The 24588-nt window shown below is 43.2% G+C and overlaps 1 protein-coding gene and 1 long non-coding RNA gene across 11 annotated transcripts in view; one reads left to right on the top strand and one right to left on the bottom strand.

Moving 5' to 3' along the window:
* Positions 1-24588, bottom strand: part of fgfr3 (fibroblast growth factor receptor 3) — a 49953-nt gene that overhangs the window by 7583 nt on the left and 17782 nt on the right. For 2 of the 9 annotated variants that reach the window (XM_058076984.2, XM_058076986.2), the window contains exons 3-9: positions 22944-23219; positions 21432-21497; positions 12640-12809; positions 6741-6864; positions 6461-6651; positions 2161-2305; positions 1444-1616 (exon numbers count right to left, since the gene is read on the bottom strand). In XM_058076984.2, the coding sequence (XP_057932967.2) occupies positions 1444-1616; positions 2161-2305; positions 6461-6651; positions 6741-6864; positions 12640-12809; positions 21432-21497; positions 22944-23219 (1145 nt within the window). Of the gene's footprint in view, positions 1-1437; positions 1617-2160; positions 2306-3563; positions 3709-6460; positions 6652-6740; positions 6865-12639; positions 12810-21431; positions 21498-22943; positions 23220-23686; positions 24071-24588 lie in introns of those variants that run through there. The other 7 variants (XM_078796241.1, XM_078796238.1, XM_058076985.2 and 4 more) reach the window with 7 other exon arrangements.
* Positions 11965-14689, top strand: LOC144901703 (uncharacterized). Of its 2 annotated transcripts, none has more exons than XR_013629765.1 (3): positions 11965-12090; positions 12453-12582; positions 12691-13173. It is a non-coding gene; the product is annotated as an uncharacterized LOC144901703 (long non-coding RNA). The 2 variants fall into 2 exon arrangements; XR_013629766.1 differs by lacking the exon at positions 11965-12090 and adding an exon at positions 14036-14689 and having other exon boundaries at positions 12330-12582; positions 12691-12846.

Raw genomic sequence — 24588 nt, 5'->3', positions numbered from 1 at the left:
AGTGAAATGTAAAACTAGCATTGACAGTCGGCGGAGGGCATAAATACCCCCCCGAGGTGCGAGCACTCCAAGATAAATGTGAACACATGTGAGCAAACAGCAGAGAGATAAAACAACTTTTGCTGCTTATTTATAGTCCAACTGTTTCCTTTGACTCCTAAGTCACTTTGGTTACTTAGGATTTTTCTCACAGCAACAATTTCATGGCTAATTTTACCGTTACAAATATGATATATTCAATTACTAACAATATACACAAGATGCTTCAAAGGAACCATCGACTATCTTGTATACTTTGGACCAACATCTTCATAATGGAGATTCAGTATTGAAACTCATGCATTATTCGCTTAGAAATTATACGTTCATAAGGAAGGAAATAATACTCAATAACGTACACATCAAAAGTGTACACAAGCACCCCGCAACTCACTATACGGCACATTGTCAATGTATTATGACTTACTTATTAGCCCACAAATTGACTCTAAACCATATTAACTTTGTTTGAAGACCAAATAAACCATTAATGTTATGATAATAAGATTAATATATCATAATAATGAATGTAATTAGTGTTATGATAATAAGAATAATATATCATAATAATGTTTGTCTATATGTGCCCTGTGCTTGGCTGGCGACCAGTCCAGGGTGTACCCCGCCTCTCGACAGCTGGGATAGGCTCCAGCACCCCCACGACCCTCGTGAGGATAAGCGGTAGAAAATGAATGAATGAATATCATAATAATGAAATACTAATTTTAAATTGTCATCTTTCACTCTGGGGCTGCAGGGCGTCCGAGTGGTTGGAACACAGGACTCACAGCTAGGAAACCCGAGTTCAATTCCACCCTCAGCCATCTCTGTGTGGAGTTTGCATGTTCTCCCCGTGCATGCATGGGTTTTCTCCGGGTACTCCGGTTTCCTCCCACATTCCAAAAACATGCTAGGTTAATTGGTGACTCCAAATTGTCCATAGGTATGAATGTGAGTGTGAATGGTTGTTTGTCTATATGTGCCCTGTGATTGGCTGGCCACCAGTCCAGGGTGGACCCCGCCTCTCGCCCTAAGACAGCTTGCGACCCTCGTGAGGATAAACGGTAGAAAATGAATGAATGAATATTTCCCTCTGTAAAGATGTGGAACTGACGTTTGGCGTGTAATTTCACGTTACTTTCATTTTCCTTTTCTTTGTCGCACCCATCAAATAAGTCGCTTGGCAGACACGGTGAGGGGGAAAAAGTTCCCTCGCAGTGGAGCATCATGTAGCTGCATATTGTTCCACCTTATGAGGAAGGTCTGTAATGCGCTACTGTATCTCTATAGATAGAGACACTCTTTGGTAATCAGTTTCTTCCTCCCCAATAGTTTTTTTAATATAAAATATCCAATTTCCAGAGGGTAGAGGGTTGTGCAAATCTTGTATCTACTTTCTGTTACCTGTCTCTTGAGGGGGAACTTGGACAGCTTTTGCACGGGCGGCGTGGGCAGCGTCTTCTGCGTGGTCATCCTCATGCGACAGAGAACCACGATGACCACGGCCAGGATGAAGAGCACGCATCCCGTCACGTAGATGAGGATGTCGGCGTAATAGTCCTCTTTCTCCGGACTCACTGGATTTGGTTCGGGGAGACGGGGGAGCAATTAGAGGTACTTTTACTGTGTAACATGCATTCATCCACATGTAAACAACGCAACTAACAGCATCTTGTGAAGTAGGTGGTGTCGGCCTGCAGCAGGTAATTGCATCTATGAGCTGCTTCTCCCCGGGGAGGCAATTATCATGGTGCACACCCAACACAACATAAAACAGAAGCGTATTTGTCCAATTAGAGGACCAATGACACATGTACAGTACCTCACTAAAGCCAGCAAACCCCTCACAATTTATAATATTTCTTCATGGGACAACACTGAGACACTTTGATACAATGCAAAGACGTCAGTGGACGGCTTGTAAATTTAGACTGACTACTTCGTTCCATGAAGATATCATAAAATATTTGCAGAAATGTGAGGGGTGTACTGACTTTTGTGGGTTAGTGTCTCTTTAAAAGTCTATAGTATGACACATGTTTGGTCATTTTTAAATCAATTCTTTCCCGCTTAAATTGTATAACATGAGACATAGTTTGGACACATGGTTTGGACGTGTACCTGGGAGCACCGTGAGCCAAGCAGAGTGGTGAGTAAAGCCGATAGAGTTCCCTGCCAGGCAAGTGTACTCGCCCGCATCCTCAAAAGACACATTGGCCAAGAAGAGAACCTCTAGCTCCTTATCGGTAGTGTTAATACCGGCCGTCTGTGGAGGAGGACAGAGGGACACCATGAAGGAGCGACAGAGAGGTGAGAGAGAACCCATACACCTTAAAAAAAAAAAAAAGACACCCTGCAGAAAAAAAAAAGAGGGAAGCGGTCCAGAGAAGACACCCAAGCAGAACCTTCACCACGCTGAGAGACAACATGAAACAGACGCAAGAACTCAACAACAGAGCAAAACATGACTGATTGTGCAACATCCACCGCGCACTTGCTTTTCCATCGACTCACAAAACGTAGCTGTAACAACTGCAGAAATCGTGAATTTCGAGGAATAAAACACTCTCAGTTTGTACAAATAGCTTAGAGGCTCCTATCCTGCTCATTTTAGGGTCTTTTACAATTACATTGGATCCCACTGGGACGCTATATTGTTTTTTTCCAAATGAAATACTACATAAATACAATATAAATCTGTAGTACTCTCCTCCTCCTCCCCCGACTACGATTACTTGCGATTTGCCAGAAGTGGAGGGTTAGGTCCAGTCCCCCACACCTACCCTCTGCCACTGCTCAGAGCTGTATAGAGACCCCCCCCCCCGTTATGTTATAATGTTTGCCAGTAAATAGTAAATACGAATTACATATGTTAGTTATAATTGGATGAATATTGAAGAATTGGCATCATAAGAGTCGTCAAGTGGCAAGAACAGAGGAGCAGGACCACAAGAGAGGTGGATAGATCTTTGGCTCTATCTTCCCATTGCTGCTCTACTCAGGTTTAGATACACAATTCATACTTTTGAAAAAACACTTCCTGGCTGCCAGTGTCAAGAAAAAGCGACAAACGCGGCTGAGCAGTCGTTAGTTACCGCCAGATACAGACTTCCTAAAGTTGTCACCTGAGAAATTCACAAAATCTTGTGAAAATCTTATGGAAATCTTGCAAATTTCTCAGACCCGACCATTTACCAGATTTAGAAGGGTCATAAAAATGAAACCAGTGATACATAACTAATAAACTAATTTTGAGTTCATTTAAAAGTAAGATTTTGGTTGTGTTTACCGCTAGCCTCTCAATACAAACTATACTGACTTCAATGACTCTAAATTGACAACTTGCTGCACTTCATCTTCTTCTTTTAGGAGCATTTAGGTGGACATTAGAATTTTGTACAGCATTTAAAAAGATGGCCAACTTGCTAGCAGACCCAACCCAGCAGCTGATGAAATCATTGTGAGTCAAGCAGCGCCCAAGAGGAGCCCCCGCAGAGAGGACCAGACACCAGATAAGTTTTTACCTTCTTGGCGTATTTTCAGCCAGAATGCGTTTTCCGACTTGCCTACAAAGTTAGTAGCACGGCACCAGTACTTGCCGGCGTCTTTGTCTGTCACATTGGACAGTTTGAGAGTGAGCCGGGCCTCGGTGCTCTGGCTGACAACACTCTGCAGAGGGAACAACGACACCATGGGGTTTCAAACACGCACACACACACATGTATGTATATTTCAGAATAGATCAGACGTATTGCCTTATGCTGAAATAGTTAGCAAATGTCATACTTTCATTCTCATTGTCGGCTGTAGATAGACTCCCTTTATTGTCATTGCACAAAAACACAGTAGTGAAATTGCCAACGAAATGTCGTTGCCTGGCTCCATATAATAACAGACACAAAAGAAGATAAGTAATAATAAATAATAATAATAATGTGGAGAATAAATAGATAGAAGAGACCCCAAATATGAACAACATAATGTAAAGTGCAGCGTGAACAGTAAATTGCCCAAATAATTTAAATAATTTAAATAAATAATAATAATGTAAGTAAAGGTAAATGTAAATTCGTTCTTAGAATTTCTGCCATTGCAGAACTAATAAAGTCTTCTTTTTCATGGAACGGCAAAAAAAAAAAGATTAGATATCTGAAATCAAACTAAAAAAAATACATATTTTCAATTAAAAAGTAACTTGTCAAGTGTTTTGGCAAGTCACTTTTTCTGTAGGCACATTATTGTGCTTATAGTATACATGTTACATGTATAGTCTAGTATACATATATAATATATATCAGTGGCGTCATTAGGCCTATTTTAGGGGAGCTTCAGTCCCCCTAAAATGTTCTTAAACCCCCCTAAATAATTTCATATTTTTTATTGTTTTTTAATTTTTTTTTTTTTACAAAAAAATCTCTGACAAATTTCATATAACAGGGCAAAAGCAGGCTAATAAGCAAGCCAATAAGCAGGCTAATACTAGCCTACTACTACTAGTGTAGATTGTGTGTACTTTTAATTACATTTAATGGTGGCCTAAAACAATTGAGTATTTCTACTAAATCTGTCCAAAAGTGGGAAATTTATATCCCGGTTCTTGTTCCTTATTTGGTTTTTGGGATTTGTTTGAATGTGTACTACATTCATTCATATGCCCCCCCCCTGTCCTCAGAACCTAGTGACGCCCCTGGTATATATATAGTATACATGTATAGTTACATGTTTTAGTTTTTAGAGTAAATACAGTATTGCATAAGATTAACAAATTGGTCATGCCAAACCTGCAGTGAGGTATCTACAGTATCTGTGCATCCATCTAGTATTGGCTGGCTGGTATTGCATAGGATTGTATAGCAGCCCTCATGTGTATGAAGGAGAATGTGTGTTTTCCAGCCTTGAACCAGAGTGTATGACCACACAAACACAGTACAGTGAAATCGCAACATTACAGAATGACATTTTCTACAAAGCCATGTATAAAAAAACACACACAGAAAAAAACCTGATGAATAATTAAAAAGGTTTTGTGTTTTATACTTTGCTCAGGAACATTGAGGGCTGGGCTGCAGACACCATCAAAGAAGACCTCCTCCGACCCATCCTACTCCTCCTCCCACCCTGCCCTTGACTTAACTATAAAGTAGACGCCGCACACAAGATGACGGCTCAATGAATGAAGTGTAGTACGCCACATACACACATGTGCGCCGAATACTGTTTCAATTATGTGGTGGTCCAAAATAGAGCGGGGAGACGCGGTTTTGGGTTGATAGGCTTCCCTCTCTCCTCCCTCCATCTTTCTCTTTTCTTCCCTTGGTATCACAGTTGGCATGCCCGCCACATTTGCCCCCGATAAGGTGGTGGGAAGGGCAACAATGCAGTACCATCAAAGGTATTTAAGTATCACAATATGACCGACTGAGGGAAAACTACAGTACAAAAATACTTTCCTCATTCTTAAAAAGTGGGGGCATATATGATGTGTGCTTGTCACTGCCGTTCTTCCATAGAGCGGAACAGTCAAATGAATGAAATATATTTCTATGCTCTGCTGAATGAATGAATGAATTTCATTGGATGGATGGATGGAGGATTATCTAGCCAAGCTCACCAGCAGGTGATCAAACTTTTACAACCAAGTGTCGGAGCGTTCGCTGGAGAAAGACAGGGTGCTTGTACTTCATTAAGTACACATGAACTACATCATGAAGGAAATGTAGTTGCATGCCCGCCCCTTGCCAATAAGTATCGATGTGGACTATTTTGTCAATGTGTCAATGTAAACCGACATCTCCATCCTCCCTCCTTTCTGTCGCACTTTTGTCTCTGCTGACTCTGCCCTTCCTCGTGCTCCTCCGCTCATTTTTTCCGTGGCTTTTTTGGGTTTCTCCTCCTCCTACTCATGAAACCACGCGACGCAGGACATCTGACGGCAGCGGCGGTTAGCAGAGGCCGTCTCTCTCCCTGCGCTGCCGCCACCGCAGCAGTTAACTTAGTCTAAACCAGATGTTTGTTTAATTCCCCTCGCTCGCTCGGCATGCAGGCGGGTTTTTAAAAAAATAATAATAAAAAAAATGGAGGCAGCCGAATGAGAAAGTGTGGGAGTCTTCTCAAAAAAAAAAAAAAGAAAGAAAACACGCCTCCCAGCAGGGTTAGGGTGTTGTCCTCAGGGTGGTGAAGAAGTAATTTGGACTATTCTTGGTGAGACCTTCAAAAGCCCAGTCCACAAGTTACACACACACACACACACACACACAAGAGTAATGAATGCATACGTGGCTACATTGACGATGTCACTACGACCTTTTCATTATATGTCACCTTGGCCCTGCAGACAGTGACTGTAAAAGTTCATTAGCTGGGACAATTTAATGAGGAGTCAAGAAGGGGTGGGAGTACGGAGGCCATGGCGTCTGGTTACCTTCAGAATGCTGACGTAGGGGACGCCGTCAGGGCCGTAGCGGCTGCCGTTGACCTCGATGTGTTTGAGCCACTGGATGTGCGGCTGAGCATCACTGTAGACTTTACAGTGGAACTCCACGTTGTTGCCCACCACCACCGTCTGATTGGCGGGGAGGCCGGCCTGCAGAATGGGCCTGTGAGGCGAGCGCTCTGGAAGCAGACGCAACAGCTTCACAAACGAGCCGCTTCACCCGACACAGGCTCTTATGGTTGCAATCCAGCCCGACATAAAGACGTACCGAGCACATCCAGCTGGTAGGTGTGCGTGATGGTGCCGTACTTGTTGTGCACCACGCACGTGTAGTTCCCGCGGTCCGATGGCACGGCACTCTCCATCACCAGACTCCACTGCTGGTGCCGCAGCTGAGGAAGAAGAAGCGTTGTCAAGTTAGCGAGGAAGTCACGGTGGAAGCTTGTTGTCGCGCATCCTTGAGGACCTGCTGCTGTAGTCTTGGACCATTCGTTGTAAACGTAATGGAGCGATTCATTCAGGCCTGACTTGCATGGCAAAGTTTGCTGTCAGAACAGTATCAATTTGACAAATGGAGCGAGGCCCCAGACTGGTTAAGACTGATTCTTCAGACCTCACAGCTAGGAGACTTGAGAATTGAACTCGGGTCTCCTAGCTGTGAGGTCTGCACGCTAACCACTTGATCACCGTGCAGCCCTTTATGAGACATGACATTATATTACATTACACACTGTATGGAGTCAGCCATGGCATGTCTGACACAAAGTGCAAAAAAAAAAAGTTCTCCCATTCCGTGTGGAAGTGGTTTTTGGCTTCTTACGATGTCTAGACAAGACTGTTTCTGTAAGTGGCTTACATGTGCAATGTGTTTGAGCACTCCACTGAACAGATTAATATACAGCAGTATCTTGTTATAAATTCAATTGAAAACCAGCAATTTTTCCATATGAAATATTGTAGAACCAATGAATTCATTCTGCGCATGCAAAAATACAAACACATTTTTTTTGTCATAATGATGTGAGTAATAATTAGTATTAACTGCAGAAAACAAAGGGCTGCATGGCGACCGAGTGGTTAGCGCAGACCTCACAGCTAGGAGACCCGAGTTCAATCCCACCAGTCCAGGGTGGACCCCGCCTCTCGCCCCAAGACAGCTGGGATAGGCTCCAGCACCCCCGCCACCCTTGTGAGGATAGCGGTAGAAAATGAATGATTGTTCTGTCAAGTTAGTAAGATGCGTTTAAGTACCAGCTTACACGGCATATTTCTCCTTAACAAGAAAACTCAGTAGACTTTCTTTTGTTTTGTTAAATGTAGCTCATTTCAATATGGAAGATGTTTAGCTCAGAGCCTCAGCATTCACTGCCCTTACAAGTGTTACCTTTCTGTTTTTTTTATTGTTTATTTTCTTGCTGACTTATAATGGAAAAACACATCCTTATCTGAAAGCGCTACTACTTGAGAGCAAAGTTGTTTTACAATCAGATGAAATTGGAGGACTGCTGACGAGACAGGAGCTAAGCGAAGCTGACATGATTTAAAAATAGCGTGAGAAGTCAATCTTCCGAGATGAAGACACAAAGCTTGCTTCATCTGGGCTTGATTAACGCAAAAGATGAGTCAAGCTGCTCATGGAGCACCTTCTCCTCGTCAGCCGCGGCAGAAGCTTTCTTGTTTTTCCTAGCCAAGCACTTGTGAAGACTGGCTCAACTGTGCCAGTCCGTGGCTAACACAAACCAGGTGTGACGGGGGTCCGCCAGCAGACACCGAGCTGACATGTTCAGAAGCCGGGCGGCGAGAACACACAAGGTGAACTTCGCACGGAGGGGTGAGCGTGAGTGACGTCAAGCGGGATGCTTTTCTGGGTGGAGGACCCGGCATCACCTGCGTAGGAAAAAGTGGCGACCCACAGCGTGTTTGCACAAACGTTTAACCCCACGCGTAAGTCAGAAAGTAGCGGGCCGCCTCAAGCTCCTCCCCTCCAACTCTCCGTCTAGCACGCGCTCTTGGATGGGCACATGGAAAATAACGTCCCAGTATAAATATTATGCCTGTGTGTGCTTAGCAGAGCAGTTGCGTGGTAACACCGACCAGGCGGCCTGCTCAAAAGCTAGCTGGCTCCGCCCCGTCTACTCCCGAGTTTGGACGAGTGACGCCTCCTGCTGCGGTCGAAGAAGAAGAAAAAAAACACCAAGAGGAGCTGAGGGGCTGGTGAAACGGTGGCGTCCAAGACCACCAACAGAGAAAGCGAGAAGAGCGAGAGCGAGCGAGAGAGCGAGAGATGTGGCGTCGTGCTTCATATTTGTGACTCAGAAGCGCCAACAAGATGAAAAATGTAAACTGTCTTTTTGCTCCAGCTCAATGACTGCTAGGTTTGATAGACACAGGTTGCACTTTCATGTGTTTTTCACTTGTTACATATGATAAGGTCGTCAAAACAACGCCACGACGTGCAGGCCAAACCTGCAGTCTTGGACTGGACACGTTAGCGCTGTTGTTTTGGATGCGACGTATGGAACAGGACCGTTATCAGTCAACATTTTAGGATAGAAACATTCTTTGAAACGTTCTTTTCGTAACGCTCCTAATAATGCTGCTTTATTGTTTCATACTTTATTCTGTAATACCGTTAGACAAGCTAAAACATTAGCATTGTTCATTTGAATGACTCAAAACAGCCGATGAATATTGAACTGCTAACTACAGTTCTGAAGCGGATGTTATAACTTCATCCACTGCTTCCTTACTTGTGCTTCTTCTAGGACGACTTTTCCGACTCCTTTGAATGACACTGTCTCGTTAAATGACCCTTGCCGCCTGCATCGTATTATCGTGCTACTTCAGGCAGACTCACCCTGTGTGCAAACAGCAGAATTAGTTCCTCAACACGATAATCTCTTCCATTCCAATCACGCCGGATTCCAAACAGAATTAAATGATTAAGAAGCTTACGTCGGAGTTATACGAGGTGCGTGTAAAGGAAGGCCATGGGAATGTGCATCTAATGTGAGCCTTGTGATCTTTGGCGATGTCGCCAGTTGATGTGTTTGCTGCACATATCGTCAAGCTCCACGTGCAATATCGAGATCTAAGTGCAATATATTAAGTTCTAAGTGCAGTATTTCTATAATGCCTCATATTTAACTCACTAGCAAGATCTCATAGTGTATAGACTGGTCATATATTTCATCTCATATTTTATATTATCTTGCAAACTGTATTTGTACATAACTCAGGGTAAAATTGTTAATTTGTTAATACTTGTAATACTTGGGTTGTTTATATTGTTTGTTTTTTATATTGCGTATTTTGTACTGCTTAACTGATTCTGTTCTCTTGCTGCTGTGCAATGCAAATGCAAATGGTAATGGTTTAATTTCATTTGAACATGCATCTGATTACAATTGAGTGCATCCCATAATCAGTTCCCAGTTCCACATGTCCAAAAGGAGTAGGAAGAAGCAAAGCTTATTAAATCCTACCCCTCCATCTGGTACTTTTACAATCACTAACTGTTACATTTGTTCACTTCCTGCCTTTCTAATATAATCTTAAAAAAATGTTAAATTTTTTTTTACATTTATTTAAAAAAAGTTTAACATTAATAAAAAAAATTTTTATTTTTTCATTTTTTGTCACGTACTAAAATTTCCCCACTGAGGGACGAATAAAGGCATATCTTATCTTATCTTATCTTCTATGTATTCATTAAACTAGCTCCTTCAATAAATCAGACAAGGATACTTTGCACCGCAGACATTTGTAGTCCAAACTCTGCATCTTCACCTCGCAAAGAGCAACTCGGCACAAAAAAGGTGCAAAAAGATGCAAATGCTGTAATTGGGCGACGTGAAATTCACCACCAAGTCAGCGCTACAAGTCTTAAAATGAAGCATGTGCAGCTAGTTGGAGAGCGAGCCGCTGACACAATAACCACTTTGTCATCCCACTTTAACAACAACACAATAAATATGTGGACGCACTCAACAGCTTCCACTTTGGCTGTCATGGTTTGTCACACGCCCATTGCCCGCCGCCTCCTTCTGATGGCTCAATATAGGAGCGACCCCTCCTAAGGGCCACGGTCGTTTGGGAAGGTTCTCCGGTCAACGTTTCCCTACTGGAATTTTGTTGTGCGTACTATGAATAAGCCACACGTTCTATTTAGTGTCTCATTTAGTGCAATGATATCAGGAATCTGTTGTGGTCCTAGTCACCATTGTATTCCATCTTCTGTGTCCGTCCCCTCTTAAACCACACAGACTGGTATCAGATGGTATCAGTGGAACCTTGGTTAGCATCCGTAAGCATTACGGTGTGATTTTTGGTTATCATTAAAACAAAACCTTCAATTTTGCCTCGTTTTGTGTGCATTCTCGGTTTAGCGTTGATATGATTGACATTTTGTTGTGATACTAATAGTTCAATAGTTACTCACATTCTTTATGAAAATGCTGGCACTTGCAACTTTCTTTGGTTTAGATTTGGGTTACTGTATTGAGGCGAGAAATACCACTGAATAGAATCCAAATCTCCACTTTCAAATATTGTGAGTTCACACCCAAGACTGACTGGGTTTCTAACCGTGCAGAAACATGGTCAGCAGTGATCTTGCACAGTTAGCTTTCCAAATGCAGAGCGAGATCTTCCAGCCAGGAAGTGTCATATAGACATCGCTAGCTTCTTTATGTCTAGCGATGTGTCAATGAAGTGCAAATCTAATCGAGGCTCTTTCAAAGAAGATTAAGCACGGCTGTCAGATCCGGAATGATGATGTCAGCTGAATAGTCAGGGTGAAGATGGCTTCACCTCCAAGACCAAGCTGGGAGGCAGGGAGGGGACAGGGTCCCCAAGAGGTCATTGTGGGCCTGTCATTGTGCTTTGTGCCCATCAACGAGCCAATCATGCCCAGATTATGTTGTTAAATGGAGGTGGATGACAATCTGTGTTTCCATTCAGATAGTTTCAGTTTTGTAAGATAAGTGGAAGTAAAAGTTGGGTTGAGGAACATTTGGGATTTTTCTTTGTTTTTGTTTGTTTTTTTTGCAGCATTCGGGGGTCACAGGTCGTATCCCAGGCTTGCCACTCTCTTGCTGGCAGGAAGGTGGAGGGTCTGACAGCTTCTTATTGAGCCTCCAGTTGATCCAATCGAAACAAATTTAAGACCCAACCGATGTTCTAACTGTGCACTTTGCCATCCTCTGCCATCACAAACTCCGTCTTGCACTCTCCAACTCAACACAGGTGATTTGGTGGAGCCACTTGTCGAGCTGATGAAATCCAAGCACTCGATGTGGGATTAGCGTGCTCCAAACACACAAACTATAGCCGCATTAGCTCAGCACCGCTTGGTATCGGTTGCACCACCGGACTGGGTTGGCCCGGACCGTCCTGAGCACTGGTGACAGGTGCGTGCGAGGGAGGGAGGGAGGGAGGGAGGGAGGGAATGGGGCGGTGGACAACTGCTGCCGGGCCTGCTGGGAGCAGATGTTGGAGATCTCCGTAAACTGTTAATAGCGACAGGATCTCCTTACTGTTAACCCTCTAAAGGCCAACGCCGCGCCCGCCTTTTCACACCACAAAAGGACGAAACAACGACTGCAGAATGTAAGACGGTAAGAATAATACGAATTGCATTGGAATTTGGAAGTAGGGGACGTATTAGTACTGTTTGGTTGCTCTAACTCGGGGGGCACGCGGGAGCGCTGGGCGATCCCGCAGCGCTGAGAGAGGCAACGATGACAAAACGCAGCACGGCAGCTGTTTTCAGCGTTGCCTCGCTGTCAACGCCAGCATTCAAGCATCCCAGCACCACTCCGGTTTCAACGCGGCATTATTTATTTCGGTGGTCTTAGCAGCAGGGGGGGGAAGGCGGAATCCTGCCGAGGGCGTGCGGCCCAGCGGGGTGATTCTGACCTTTATCCACCGTGAGAAGATGACCAGGATCACTTTCTGCTGTGCTATCCTCCACTTATAGACACTCCCACAACGCTCACTCTCGCTGACGGACTGGGGCTCACCAAGCAGTGAACCCTGACCTCCCTCAACCCCCCCTCGACTCAGAGGGATTAAAATGCTTTGCTAAAAGGCTCCTGAAGGAAGCCCAGGTAGGTGGAGCCTCGTGCACCACACGCACGCACACAGGGTTCTTGATTTCCTCTCACCTTGATGCCGCCCATGCGCTGCTCCCCCTTGAACTCTTTGCCGTTCTTCAGCCAGTGGATGCTCGGCGTCGGGTTGCCGGACGCGGCGCACCGGAACTTGACGGTGTTGGCAGCCGGGACTGCTAGAAGCTTCTTGTCCATCCGGTCCGGCCTGATCCAGTACGGCGCTTCTGAAGGGAAATCACAAAGGAATGAATGAAGAAAAAGGTGCCACATACGTACAGCCAAACCTTGGTTAGCACCATGAGTCCATTCTAGAAGGTTTTACATGTGGAAAACACGTAAACATACATACACATGATGGACAAATTTAGTGTAATTATCTTTATTGCCATGTTGAATGGTACATTAATTATTGATTTTATTATTACCGTATGTACGCACAGCAGAACATGAGGCGGTTATAGCTGCACTTGATTTAAAAACTGTACTTTTGAGGTGAAACAAATGTTGGTCATTTCAGTTAAATGCAAGTTAATAAGGCATAAAATTCCTATGTATATATTAAAAAATCTAACCACAACATGAGCAGTATCAAAGTAGTATCACGCCTACAGGAAAGTGTCTAATGTGGGTGACCTTGGAGGTCCTCAAAGACGTTTGAAGGGGGGGCAGCATCCCAAATATGATATTATAAAATTATATTATATATTATGTTATATTATATTGTATAAAATATACAAAATTATACAATATAATAATATATAATCATATAATAATATATATAATAATATAAGTGACGTCAAGCAAATGTATGTCTGGCCTTTTAACTTTATTGTTTATTTATTATATTATATTATTTTTTATATTATTATAAAATAAAATATAATATAATATATAGTGAATATAAAGTGACGTCAAGCAAATGTCTGTCTGGCCTTTTAACTTTATTGTTTATTTATTGTATTATATTATTTTTTATATTATTATAAAATAAAATATAATATAATATATAGTGAATATAAAGTGACGTCAAGCAAATGTCTGTCTGGCCTTTTAACTTTTTTTATTGTTATTGTTATTATTATAATGAGCCCAAATGTGACCACTCTGTAGTCGTAGTACATGCGGTGGTAATTGTTCAAAGATGTCACATATGCTCAAACTGCCGTCAAACTGCCGTCTCCATCTTGGAACGCTTATACGCTGGAGTACAACAGATGTGAGGTGTGCTCATTTCCAAAGTACACGGGAGCACCCACTAACCGAGGGTTTGAGTCAAATGAACAGCTTCATGACACAAACACACAAACACCGGGGTGGAAGTTTGTTGAGGACAATAATGGACGCCGTCTACGGTGTTAAACACAGTTTGACATAGCGTTCTAGAATGCTAAACAGCCACTGGAACATGTCAGACGCACCAAATAGTTCTTCTCATCCTCTTTTCCTCCAGAACAATCCTTCAATTCAGAAAGCTGTCAGGGTGATTTATTGAGTTGTTCTCACACGCCGGTGGACAATGAAGGTGGAGAGACCAGGACAGCGCTATTGTCTCTGTGTGTGTGGGGGGGGTCGAAAGTACTGGTGGGTGGTTCTGTATGTGTGTGTGTGTGTTGGAGTGGTTGACCGCTCATCAGATGTCTCTTTTACTTTTTGCAAGCAGAGGGAGTGAGTGGAGCTAATTACCATCTCAATGTGTGTGTGTGTGTGTGTGTGTGCGTGCTAGAAATAATCCTCAGCGTCCAGCAGGGTGTGGGCGGGCGTCTGTATCAGCTTTACTCAACACAGATGTCACTGTTAAAAGGTGTTGGACACACCTGTCTCCGATCGACACTTTGTTGGCCACTACATCACATTCCTATTTTGGTCCACCAAATGTGTTACTTGCTAAAGCGTTTCTTGCTCACTGTGCTCCCAACTCCCTTGACATCATGACACAGCTCCTCCTCACCTTTCTCATCTCATTCTTACCCCACCAGGTAAAATTTAAGTCTTGCGTGGCGCTCTAGAGTGACTCTAGAGCAGGGGTCGGCAACCTTTACTATCAAAAGAGCACTTAATGGGTTGAGATAAGAAGTACTTTGGTTTCTTAAAGGGACAGGACTCATTTACCGTATTTTCCGGACTATAAGTCACACTTTTCATAGGTTGGCTGTTCCTGCGAATTATACTCCAGAGTGACTTAGAAATAAAAAAAGTGTTTATGTTCCATAAACACTGGACACCTTTTCTGTTCATGATTATTTTTTGTGTAGCTGAATAAGCATTGTGTTAGCATATCTTACACCTATTCAGCCTGTTCTCTATTCTTTTATTGTTACAACTTGCCTTCCAAGAGGACGTAATGTCTGTTTTGGTCAAGTAGTTTAGAAAATAAAGTACCCGAAAAAATGCGACTTATACTCCAGTGCGACTTATGCATGTTTTTTTCTACCTAATTATGCATTTTTGGCCTTGTGCGACTTTTTTTTTTTTACATTGTCAAGCATCATGCAAGTGTAAAAAGAAGTTAGCCGCTGCCAAGAGGAAAAGGTAAAGGCAATTTGTCCAAACTAACCACAAATATCAAAGGCGTAATATTAACATTTATTATTAACATTAACATTTTTAACAATATCAGCTGTCATCATGCGTAAAAATTAAAAAAAAAAAAAACCCGGCTAATGGTAAAACGTATACACATTAAAACACACTAATATCAAAGCTAATTTGCTATGCAACACATCTTTTAAACGTACTTAACTGTCATAAAAGCGTAAAAAGAATTAGCATTGTTAATTATAAAATGTCTTTAATGGACACATACACAGTAAGTCTATGGGGTCAGAAGACTTGCTGGTTACTTGATTTTCTAAATCAAATACAAATCAATTCATAACCTTTATTTCATGTTTTTTTCTGGACTGTTTCTGGACATTTTGTCTTTCTCCATTAAGATACAGCTATCATGAAAATTCTGGGCTGTTCATAACTTTACAGGGGGTTCAACTTACAAAATCAGCAGGGGATCAAATTGTTATGTTCCCCACTGTGTAGCATAAAAGTCGTCCAACGCGTCAGTGAGTGATACGTATGTCACATAAGAGCACTAAGACACGGGACTAGTGTCTACAAGCAGCAGCGGAACATCAGAAGTCATCCTTTCTGTACTGAGGACTCCCAAGCTTTTCCAAACAAACACGGTGGACTCGTGCAAACCTCACACACGCAAACAGCTTCCACCTTAAAAGGGAAACCAGCTGCTGGATTTCATTATTTCCTTCTCGGTGCATTTGGAGCGACGAGCCTGCAAAGAGGAGGAGGAGGAGACGCCTTCGCCTCTGCCGTCGCCGCACTTTGTTTTCTTGGCGTGGCCATCAGCCACACATACTTTTTATAGCCTCCTGATGTGTGGTCCTCCTCCTCCGACGCTTCTCATGTATGTAGGACGCCTCTCCTGCTACTCTCCAAAACGACACAATCTTCTCTCTGTTTCATCTGCTGTATTTTGCCCCACCAAATCACACACGGGTTGGTTTATTTGTTGACCTTAAGATGGTAACTGCTCCCTGCTATGTTTGGTCACATGGGCCATTCTGGGACAAAATAAATGATGGACTGAAAGTTGACTTTTAAGATATGTAATTGCTTTTGACTGAATTTTGAGTGGTTAGTGCGCAGACCTCACCGAGTTCAATTCCACCCTCGGCCATCTCTGTGAGAAGTTTGCATGTTCTCCCTGTGCATGTGTGGGTTTTCTCCGGGTACTCCGGTTTCCTCCCACATTCCAAAAACATGCTAGGTTAATTGGCCACTCCAAATTGTCCATAGGTATGAATGTGAGTGTGAATGGTTGTTTGTCTATATGTGCCCTGTGATTGGCTGGCCACCAGTCCAGGGTGTACCCCGCCTCTAGCCCGGAGACAGCTGGGATAGGCTCCAGCACCCCTGCGACCCTTGTGAGGATAAGCGGTAGAAAATGAATGAATGAATTTTGTAGGACAACACATGAATCTGGTTTGAGGTATAGTTGGTAGGCCGTACTAAGCGTTCAGTGGATCATTCCACATTCACAGCTTGGCAAAATCTGGGATTTTTTTTGTAAAATTCTCCAGAAATGGGTCGTTTTTTTCACAATCATTCACCCAAAGTTGGTAATAATCCTTTATAAAAATAATCATTTATAAAAACGCGATAATGCAAGTCAAATGTACTCCATATACAGTATGTACCACTGTTGTGGAGCTGAAAGTATTACAACAGCCACTTTTATTGCAAAAGTTGACCAGAAATCAGAGGAGAATGTTAACTTCAAGCCAGCAGGAGGGTTAGAAGTCTGTAGGAGCCGTGTGTTAATGTGTTAATCATTAAAATCACATTAAAATCCAAAAGAAAAGCTGTAGTGTCTCGGCCCTCCATGGCATGAGTTGGACACCCCCCGTTTTAAAGTAGAAGAGGTGCATAAAGCTGTGGTTTCTCTGCCAGTCACCGTACAAAAGGGGTACAGTGTGCGGATACTATCCAAAAAAGATTTGATATTGATATTTCATGCTAAAGGCAGTTACTGGCTGATATTCAAATACGTGTACACCCCTCACAGAAACTTCATCCCGTGTCTAATTGGTGGGATGGTATTTCCTCAGCGTGGGGGCAACATTCAGATACTTCAGCCCCCCAGGGAGCCTGCGGTTTGCTGATAACCCTGCACAGCTATGCGGTGGTCCTAATGGGAACGAGTGCAGCACCTCGTCCCGGCACTACCGAGTCACGTCCACCTGTCAGCGGGCCGGGGGCTGGGGTGGGCAAGGGGGGGTTAACTGAGGAGGAAATCCCGGCGGCGGACTAAAAATACACAACTTGTATTGGCACAGCGAGATTCACACGCATATCTGATGCCTAAAAAACAGACGTGTGCAGTTAGTGTGTTTAATTTTCCTTGATGGGATCCTTAAACGGACGCCTGGTGACCAAGGGGTTAGCATGTAGGCCACACAGTCCCGAAGACCTGAGTTCAATTCTCTGTTGAGCACACCGTGACATGAATCATCATCATCAATCAAATACTTGGACTAAGTCTGTGACTTAATACTGGTCTACTTTTGGCCTGATGTTTGATGCCGGTGTGAACGCTAAGTGAACCACAAACTAATGCAGGATTAGGAACAAATATCAAGTGAAAGTGATGACGTTAACCGAGGCCACAGCAATTAGCCCGAGCATGAGGACGTGCCACGTGCAGGTCAACACACCACGCAGCGGTTCATTGGTCGGGGGGGTAGGGGGGCGATGGAGGTGGATAATTGCGTAATTGTATAATTTGTTCCCTGCGACGCCTGCGACACACAACACAGGCAGATCTGAGCGAAGATTGCACAGGCACTCTTTGAAGGCGTGCTGCCCCCCCACCCCCCAAAGAGCCTTGACGGGGCCAGCTCAAAAGAATGGCGGCCGGCAAGCGACGTACCGTGGCCTGGCGACCGGCGCTCTGCTCGGCTGCCAGGGTAAACAGGGGCCCAGGCACAGATTAGGCTCTGTTCACATTCTTCACCCCCCCCCTTACACACACGACTACTTTACACGGGCTTACAGCGTGCACGCCACATTCCACACGACACAAATATCTTGAAGGAATATCTTCTGATGGATGAGGGTTTGGTCTGCAACCTCATTAAGATTCCCTCATTAGCAACATTAATCTGACGTTTGTGTGGAAGCTTGTTTACGCCAAAGTTTGCGCTTATTCCTGGAAAATGTCTTTTTAACAGTTCATTTAGTTTGGAAACACCGCCGTTAAAGGCTTGGCTGTGGCCAATAAGTCGTCAAGGTGCAGCTTTGGCGTGCCACAAACGATCCGGTCAGCCATTTTCCATCCTAATCTTGACTTCATTTGCAAGCCGTGTAAATGTTCCAACATTGCAGCTTTATTGCTAGGTTTCTCTAAACAACAATAAGGACTGACGTGTAAAACTATGGCTAGCGTTGAGGGACGTCTTTATTTACAATGGTGCTCTGTAAAGGCCAACTGAGGTCCAAAAATGTAACATTTTGACCCGTAGCTCGCCTCTTGATACCTGTGTCACAGGTAACTATTATTACGAACAATGCTGACTTCTTTTTACGCTTTTATGACAGCCAAGTACGTTTAAAAATGTGTTGCATAGCAAATTATCTTTGATATTAGTGTGTTTTAATGCATATACGTTTTACCATTAGCCGTTTTTTTTGATATTGTTAAAAATGAGCTTTCATGTTAATATTACGCCTTTGATATTTGTGGAGTGTTTTATTGACTTTATGGCAGCGGCTAACTACTTTTTACAATTGCATGACGCTCGACAATGTAAAAAAAAAAATTTACCGTATTTTCTGGATTATAAATCGCTCCGGAGTATAAGTCGCACAAGGCCAAAAATGGTAATGGTAATGGTTTAATTTCATTTGAACATGCATCAGATTACAATTGAATGCATCCCATAATCAGTTCACAGTTCCACATGTCCAAAAGGAGTAGGAAGAAGCAAAGCTTATTAAATCCTACCCCTCCATCTGGTACTTTTACAATCAGTAACTGTTACATTTGTTCACTTCCTGCTTTCCTAATATAATTTTTATAACGTTTTTTTAACTTTAATTTTTTTTTTAATTAAATTTTAAAATTGTTAAATTTTTTTGTCACATACCGAAGTATGAGGTGATATGCCCATACAATGACATAATAGGTACCATAGTAACTGTGTAAAAATGCGTAATTAGGGAGGAAAAAAAACATAGTACATAAGTCGCCCTGGAGTATAAGTCACATTTTTTGCGGGTAATTTATTTTCCAAACTATTTGACCAAAACAGACATTACGTCCTCTTGGAAGGCAAGTTGTAACAATAAAAGAATAGAGAACAGGCTGAATAGATGTAAGATATGCTAACACAATGCTTATTCAGCTACACAAAAAATAAACATGAACAGAAAAGGTGTCCAGTGTTTATGGAACATAAACACTTTTTTCATTTATAAGTCGCTCTGGAGTATAAGTCGCAGGAAAAGCCAAGCTATGAAAAAAAGTGCGACTTTTAGTCCGGAAAATACGGTAGTTGCTTTACCGCTGTGGTTATCTTCCTTTTCCATTACGTTATAATGTGACTAAAAGCATTGCCTGTATATGTCCACCTAATAGAGGTTTGTTCTTTTTACCCTGGAATAGATTATTTCTATTTCCAGCCCTGAACTAATATTTCTCTAACTTTGGTTCCACTGTAATTTATTCCCAACAAGTTTTCCGGCAAAAAAAAGCAGGCTGCCATCCCCCATCCATCTAAGAAATAGTCCGATCGATATTGTTTGCCGCTGGGCTGGCGTCCATCTTCTGAGCTCTGGAGGCAGGTCAGGAATGAGATGACGACGACGGCGGTAGCGTCATGAACCCCCCCCCCCATCCCTCACCCTCCGGTCTTCAGTTCGTCTTTCCCGTCTCGTTGTCTCTCACTCTGCAGCTCTCAGCGCCAGTCAGCAAATATTTTCCACGGCCTTGTCGCCGTCAAAGCAACGCTGGCCAGTGGGAGGCGCTGTGCTGTATTGGGCCGCGTGGTCACATGGTTGTCTCCTTCCTAATTAGCGTTGGCTTAGCGGACATTAAGCAGCGATACGTGCTTTCTGGGCTAATCCCTCTGCTTTTGGCCAAGGCCTTGTATGTCATGAGGTGGACTTACTTGGCCAGATTAAGTCTGTTTTGTCACACTGAGGGCGCTGCACTCTGCTGCTCCATTCACACAGTCTTTGTGCACCAGGAGTAGCAAGCCTTCTGCACACTGGCTTAGAGACTACAGTGGAAGCTTGGTTATCGTTGTAATTAGTTCCTGAATGTCACAACGGACATATAATTTTCCCATGAGAAATCATATACTATATCCAATTACACTACTAAAACACACACCTCACTGTTATGTACAATAAGCTTCGAAATGTGCAATATGGGACGTATGTGAAATAGATTCATTAATTCAAATGAAACTCAGGTACAATATGTGCAATACTACCTTATTTACTGCAATTCCATATTTTGGTGACTGCAACTCTACAATTTGTTACTGTATAGGTTATTGTTTTTGATGTACATATATTTACATTTATTCTGAACAGCACCCGCCACTTTTATATTTATATTCTTATTCCTTGCTTTATTTTTATTCTTTTCCTTATTTTTATTTTTAATTTCTACAAAATGCACCGTGGAGTTGCACTCAAATTTCGTTGTATGCAATACAATGACAATAACGGCGATTCAGATTCAGATTCTAATATGTTCCAGAAAGTTTTTTTATTTTTACAATTATAGGTGACTTCCTTATATGAGCGTGACCGGGTACAAGCTGGTCAAGCCGAGTGGGAACAATGACAGTGGAGTGGGTGGAGTAAATTAAATTAGACCGTTTTGTAAATCTAAGGGAATACAACTGGAATAGGCACAGATTCTGGAAGATCTAGAAAGCTTTCTGTGTAGCTGAAATACAAAGGGCGGAAAATGAACATAATAGGTCTCCATTCATCCCATTCATTCATCATGTATGTGCATTTAGGATTGTTTTGTGCATGTAAAACTATTAAAACATGTTTTGCGTAAACAAAATCAACCGGATCGAAGACATTTTTTACACCGTCACACTCACGTTATATTGTACACTAACCAAAGGATGCACACAAACTGAGGCTAAATTGTGGTTCGTCTGTATTATGTGTGTTTAGCTGTTGTTACGATGCCCGATTCACGCAATAACGATGCAGCACCAGCAGCAAGTTCAGGTTAAAGGTCAGGTTGGTCAGTGTTGACATCATACAGCACATTATGACGACTGAAAGAAGAGAAAATAAGAATTCACCATTGTCATTACCTGCATCTTCTGGATCCTCATCGTAATCTTCGTCATCGCCGGACGACAGAGAATCTAAAACAAACATAGAGAAGCAGAATTGTTACCAATGGAATTTCATCTCATGAGCTTTATTCATCTTACTTACATTGACAAATGTAAAAAAAATATATATATATATTGCGGCAAAATATATATGCCTTTAAAATATCCATATCCATTGGTGAAGACACGTCTTAATATTCTTTCACAAGTCAAGTGTGAAGTCTCTCCATTTCACAACGTTTGTGTACAGTATGACTTGTCCACTTAGCGCTGTCTGGGCGCCACGCAGGCGCGAGCGCTGATATGCACGCTACGGATCTAACACCGCGTGAACAAAAACACAAGCATGCATGCGTGTGTTTGGAGCCGAGTGCGGACACGGAGGGCAGGACAGGAAGCGGCCTGCACACACCGTGCAACGTCTCACTTCACTTGTCGTTTAAACACACAGCCGCACGAAAACGACACCAAGACATGAAAACGGGCAGTTCCGACCTCGATTCCTGGAAGACGCTAAATCACTCCTTGTAAGGTACATTTAATGGCCCAATAATATGATTTGATGTCTACTTGAAATGAAAAATGTGAGGACCGTGTTAGCGGATCAACTGGACTTGATTTGTGGATCCCGGAGGAGAGGTTGTCCACCTCTGATCATTACAGTGAAAAAAAAGGCAATTTTCTTGCCCTTGTGTGTGTATTTGTACATGCACTGGGGGTTGAGAGTGGCTGAACTCTCTCATTTCTTGCCACTGCATCTGTTCCCATTGATGAAATATTTCAAGGTCATTAGCCAATTAGTTAGTCAATATGACTCTGCTGGTGTGCACCACTTCTGGAGGAAGAAGGTGCTTGATGTTTATTTACTACTGACAGCGCTCTGGCTCTCTCTCTCTCTCTCTCACACACACACACACACACACACACACACACACACACAGATGTAGACGCCCCTTCGCCTTCTGTTTCCAATCTCTACCTATGAATTAAATTGTGTGTGTGCAGTTTGGCAGGGTGCTCGCCTGGCAGTTGTGACCAAAACGACCATGTTGAATGATGTTTCATATGGACGAAACCACTCATTTCTGGTCAATATAACGTCACTACAGTCATGTGACCTTTTGCTTAGTCAAATTCTGCGCACACGTGCTTGCCAGTCCCAAAAAGGTGTGTACCAAATTTGGTGGCAATTTGGCTAGCCACCCTAAAGTGAGTGTTTTGCTCTATGGGACTTCTGGTGTTTCATAACAGAGTCACCAAAATAAAAGCACGGTTGGCATGCACGTTTTGTCACTTTTCAACTCTTCTGTGTGCATCGGTTGAGGAGCATTTAGCTACAGGTGGCGCTATAAGCCCCAACCTACAACAACGCTTAATTGAGGAAAAGTTTTGCCAAGAAGTCAAAACAGAAACTTCTGAAGTCCTGAAGGTGCTTCTGGAGGTAAGTCTGGTTGAGGAGACATCGTGTTTGCTCACCTGTCACCCTGATGGTGTAGTTGCTGAGCAGCTTGTTGCTGAGGGCGAGTCGACAGGCGTACACACCCGAGTCCTCGTACGACACGTTGATGATGCGCAGCATCCTATGGCCCACTCGTGTGCGGTTGCTAGACACCATCCCGCCGCCATCTTTATACCAGACCACCGGCCGGGAGGGCGAGGAAGAGGAGCCCTCCGGGTCACATGACATTTCCAGGGTGTCCCCCACGCCAAGAACAAAGTCCTCCAGGAAAGCCGCCTCGCTGGACACAGCATCTGACCAGAAGAAAGCACATTGGCCATTTTATATGAGGACGTACGTTACTAAATAATTGGCTGGGATAAATCACATGCTCTACGGCTGTATAGTAAGCCTCCACCGGGGGCGTCCAAAAGCACGGCCCAGGGGGGGAGGGAATCAGCGTGAAATTTTCAAACAAAAATAACACAACAAAACTTAATTTTTTACTTAATTACCTAGCATGTCTGGGGTTATAAATGACTATAAAACAGTATTGCCTTATATAGTTTGGACCCGTCTTGCGCCAATAGATTTGTACTTTTATTAACTTCATTTTCTAACTAAATTGTGGTGAATCAACAAAAGGCCGCAAGAGCTGAATGGTAAAGTACAGTAAGAGTAATACAGCATTTTTGAAACACGATGAATAAAATGTTAAATATTGAAAGTGTTGGGTTGTTAAGCTCCAGCAGTGGACTCGGCCCGAGAGAGAAATATCAACCCGCAACGACGAGTCTTTAAATCAGCGGCGTCCTCTCGCTTCCAGGCCTCCGGCACACACGGTCGCCGAGGTAACCATTCAAGGGAACTCCATGACGAGCACAAGCGCACACTTTCACACACATAAAAACACCGACTGGGAGCGAGCTGGGATCGGGCAACAACGCACGCTTGTTTACGCGCACACATGCACCATGGGAAAGGGGTGAGGGGGAGGGGATTCGGGGCGTGTGATCTATGATGGCCGTCACACCCACTGGTGACCCGACTGAAAGGGTGGCGGGGGAATTGGCATTGCAGCTCAATGACGTGCAGCAAACAAGGAGTTAAAACACAAACAGTTGTTTTTCTTTTCGCATCATTGTTCAGCATAAAATAAAACAATTTGATTCATCTACATACCGTCAACATCCCAGTCAACCCACTGGTTTTGGGTGGGAAACTAACATATGTTGTGCTTCTTTCCCTGAGCCCTTCCATATTTTTCCCTCATTCTCCTTTATTTACCTGTAAAATGTACATTATTGTATAATACAAACGTTGACAGGTATGTTCATGTATCACAGTGTAAAAAGCAGCAAGGTTATGTATATTATGTAAGCCTTTTATGTGGCAGCAACAAGCTAAAGCTGCCTAGACGGGCTGCGGTCGTAATTTCGAGTCAGCAAAATTAGCGTGTTCCATCCCAATTTGGACTCCGCAAGCTGACGTACTCACTTAAAAAGGACTACACACCTACACTTTGTTAAAAAACTTCAATAAATGACATCACATCCTGTCATCACGTCACCTTCGTGTTAGCACGATAGCCACTTAGCATGTGTCAAGTGTACAAGCGCACTGAGCGAAGCTTAAAGAAGCAATACAGCACTCAAAGCTGCCACGTTGTTCTCACTGAGGCCT

Source organism: Doryrhamphus excisus, linkage group LG14 (assembly GCF_037039965.1).
Source record: "Doryrhamphus excisus strain RoL-2023G ecotype Guam linkage group LG14, RoL_Dexc_Guam_v1.1, whole genome shotgun sequence".
Taxonomy (NCBI): Eukaryota; Metazoa; Chordata; class Actinopteri; order Syngnathiformes; family Syngnathidae; genus Doryrhamphus; species Doryrhamphus excisus.
The sequence above is the reverse complement of the archived record's forward strand: the minus strand, read 5'-3'. Positions and strand labels throughout refer to the sequence as shown.